The sequence below is a fragment of the Ciona intestinalis genome, chromosome 9, assembly GCF_000224145.3.
Source record: "Ciona intestinalis chromosome 9, KH, whole genome shotgun sequence".
Taxonomy (NCBI): domain Eukaryota; kingdom Metazoa; phylum Chordata; class Ascidiacea; order Phlebobranchia; family Cionidae; genus Ciona; species Ciona intestinalis.
In genome coordinates, this window is record NC_020174.2 from 2791442 (window position 1) to 2794657 (window position 3216).

The following is a 3216-nucleotide window of genomic DNA, read 5'->3' on the forward strand; positions in this document are numbered from 1 at the left end:
ATTTCTCTCGAAAATTACTCCACGAAGAAGGCAATTCTCGGTAAAAATGACGACAAAAATGTTTAATAAAAGTCAAAATCTAATTTGTTATTGTTTTTATACCTTTAACAGAATAGTAATCAATATAAACAGTAAAAATAGTATGGAAAGAGTAGCAGCAAGTCGGAGTAAGGTCAGTAAGCGGTTACCGAACTTTTGCGATCCGAAGCCCTTTTTTCTAAAAAGGCCCAGACTCCGTTAAAACCAACAACGATCCAATACAATCTATTTGACGTGGATTTACAGAAATTAATCTTATGTCGCGTTACCAACCCTAAAAACTACCAATTTGCATCGCCACCAGACACTTAAACAGCCAATTTCGCTGTTTAACTTTTTGACGATAATCGACAATCAAAAATCGGTAATTAACTTTGATTATACTTTCTGCATACCGTTTAAATCGTTGTTATGTCAACAATGAAATTTGATCTAAGATCAAAGTTGATTATACTTTCTGCATACCACCCTAAGTATGAAAGACATAATAATTACATTGGACACACAGTTCTGTTTCAATGGCTTCTGCATTGTAATCAAAAATTGTATGCTTCACGACAGCTTGACTTGTTTTCCAGGTTATCAGACTTGGGATGTTTGTCTTACATTGTAATGAACTGATATCGGGGTTGGCAAAGCGGGCTGAACAACTCGCACAGAAAATGTTGATAAAGATGAGCAAGAAACATCAAGAAGAGAACGATAGGTTAGCTAGTGTTTAACTATATGTTCAATGATACAGTATTAAAATTTGTAAATTTCTGCATTATAGAACTAGCATTTGTAATAAAATTACCTTAATAACATAATTTATTGAATGAATATTCAGTTTTTATAAAGTTACCCAAATAACACAATGTATGGAATGAATATTCATATTTGTTTTAGTTCTGCACTATTTATACATTTATTGTTTTAACGAGTTTGGTTTGTGTCCAATCTATAAAAAATTTAGGACTAAACTATAATAGGTTTTAATGGTGATGTTTAATTGCTATTACCTCCCTTTTAGACTGATACAACAGTTTGAAGTCATTGCAAAGAAAGCACTAAGTACACCTGCAAGTACAGATGAGCTTATTGAACTACAAGAATATGTGAAATCAGTAAGTTACCTTTTGCAACATTAATGCTGTTTTATTTATATCACTACATTAACCGTGTATGTCCATAATATGCTGCAATGCTATCACATAGTAACTCTAGTTCTGCCGCTGTTTTGACAGTAATTTAATAATAGTTGCAATAAATTGACACAGTTACTCAAGAAAACGATATGATAAATTGAATCATAATTGATTTATTGGGCCATTTGTAGTTTTGCTGACTGAATTCGCACTTCAACTTGCATGGCTAATTCTTTGAGACAAACAAATTCCAACTTTTTCATACTTTTAACCATTCTAATAATGTAATAATAATTTCATTTGTCTCTTCGATTTCGGTAGCCTAAATTTACAAATCTTTTAAAAGTAAAGACAGGCATAAAAACAAAAGTTGTTAAAACATGCTTACCGTAAAAAAACATATTTACTTTTAGAAGAAAATAAGCGTGGTTGGCTGGTCGCTACACCTAGCTGACAAATATTTCACATATGTTCAATTTTATCAAGATACACTCCTAATAGAAACAAAAGTGTACGTAAAACCACTTAGAGTGATTTTAATACATTCAATGTTCTTCCTCATTAGGTTCGCGCTAAAGAGATGACGCAGATGGAAGATCACCTCGTGAAGTGCAAGGAACGCCTCGGATTCCTCGTGGATTTCACCTCCTTCACTCCACGAGAAATAAGGACCAACAGTGAGGTGTTTAAGTGGCATGCAAGGATGGATCGTGTCTTCATCGACCATGAGAGGATCGTGGATGAGAAGACAAACCAATATCAGGACGGTCTTAAGGTAATTGATGTTCCAAAATAAAAACAAAAAAGTGATGCTGGTTGCATGTGCAAAATACTCAAGCCGCTTGGGTGTTGGAGGTAACGGGCCAAATCTGGTCTAAATCTATGGGTGTTGGGTAGTGAGTCGCATCTGGCCTAAATCTGACTTTTTTGGGTTCTTTTAAACCCTAGGTCTTCTGACATCTTAGGTTTTCCTAAATTTTAAGTCCTTGGCTTTCACCCATACAGAATAAAAAATGTTGTTGTATATGTCCGAGGTTACTCAATACAGGAAAGAAAATTTTTTAAATAGAAAAGTTTTTTTTGATCTTTCGGTTTGTTAATTTCATTATTTTAAAACACACCTCTTGCTTTATCAGCTTCGCCGTGAACGTTTCAATGAAGAATTGGAAGGGTATCAGAAACAACTTGAGGAATTCAACAGCTTTGGTGACCTCAATGAAGTCAACAGATACCTGAAGAAAGCTCAAGCTCTTAGTGGTAAGGCAATTAAATAGTTTGTGTCAAAGTTATTTTAACTATATCATATTTATTCATTTTGGAGCAATTACCGTTATCTGTCTTGCTAAAGATTAAATAGATCCACATTAGTGGCAGCGACAAGCGTCAAACCTGTTTCCTCTTGTCTAGATGTAAGCGCTCTAACCATTGTGCTACTCTTGTGGGCATATGTTCTAGAGCAAGTTACTTAACTGCAGTTGCCCCAAATAAATATGTCTTTATGAGATGTAGGAATGATAAGCCTTTTAATAGTATTGTGTTATTTTTTCAGCCCGTTTGGACACCGCAGCAGAGAAGATTGAGCAATTCAATGCAGAGGAGGAAGCGTATGGGTGGGAGACATCTCAGTATCCTGTAAGGAAGGCTCTTGTTTCCACAGTTACACCTTATCTCAAGCTGTATGAGACTACAGTGGAATTCAACACAAAATACAAGTAAGTTAGACCTGTGTATTTAATTAAAAACATGAAACATATATTTTGAATGAATGAATGGATGTAACTTACTTTACCCTTGCCTTGGCGGAAAACGACAGTCGTTATCACACGGGTTTAACTCTTGTCAGCTTACGAGTTACCATGTATGTTACTTTGTGGGAAATTAATTTTTTGGGGGGAATTTTTTTATAATTTTTAATGTAAGGCTGATAATTTCTACAACCCATCAGTGACCACTGGGTTGGAGCAATTGCCGTTAAGTTTCTTGCCCAAGGACACATACGCCCACAATGGAAACAGCGTCGAGCCTTGAACTCATTACCTCTGGGTTACAG

The 3216-nt window shown here is 35.2% G+C and overlaps 1 protein-coding gene across 1 annotated transcript in view; it reads left to right on the plus strand.

Moving 5' to 3' along the window:
- The window catches only part of LOC100184054 (dynein heavy chain 7, axonemal), a gene marked incomplete in the record, with an annotated part of 45242 nt that overhangs the window by 8188 nt on the left and 33838 nt on the right, over positions 1–3216 (plus strand). The window contains 5 exon segments of the mRNA XM_018813463.1: positions 618–745; positions 1052–1145; positions 1732–1941; positions 2303–2423; positions 2716–2878. Coding sequence (XP_018669008.1) covers positions 618–745; positions 1052–1145; positions 1732–1941; positions 2303–2423; positions 2716–2878 — 716 coding nt within the window.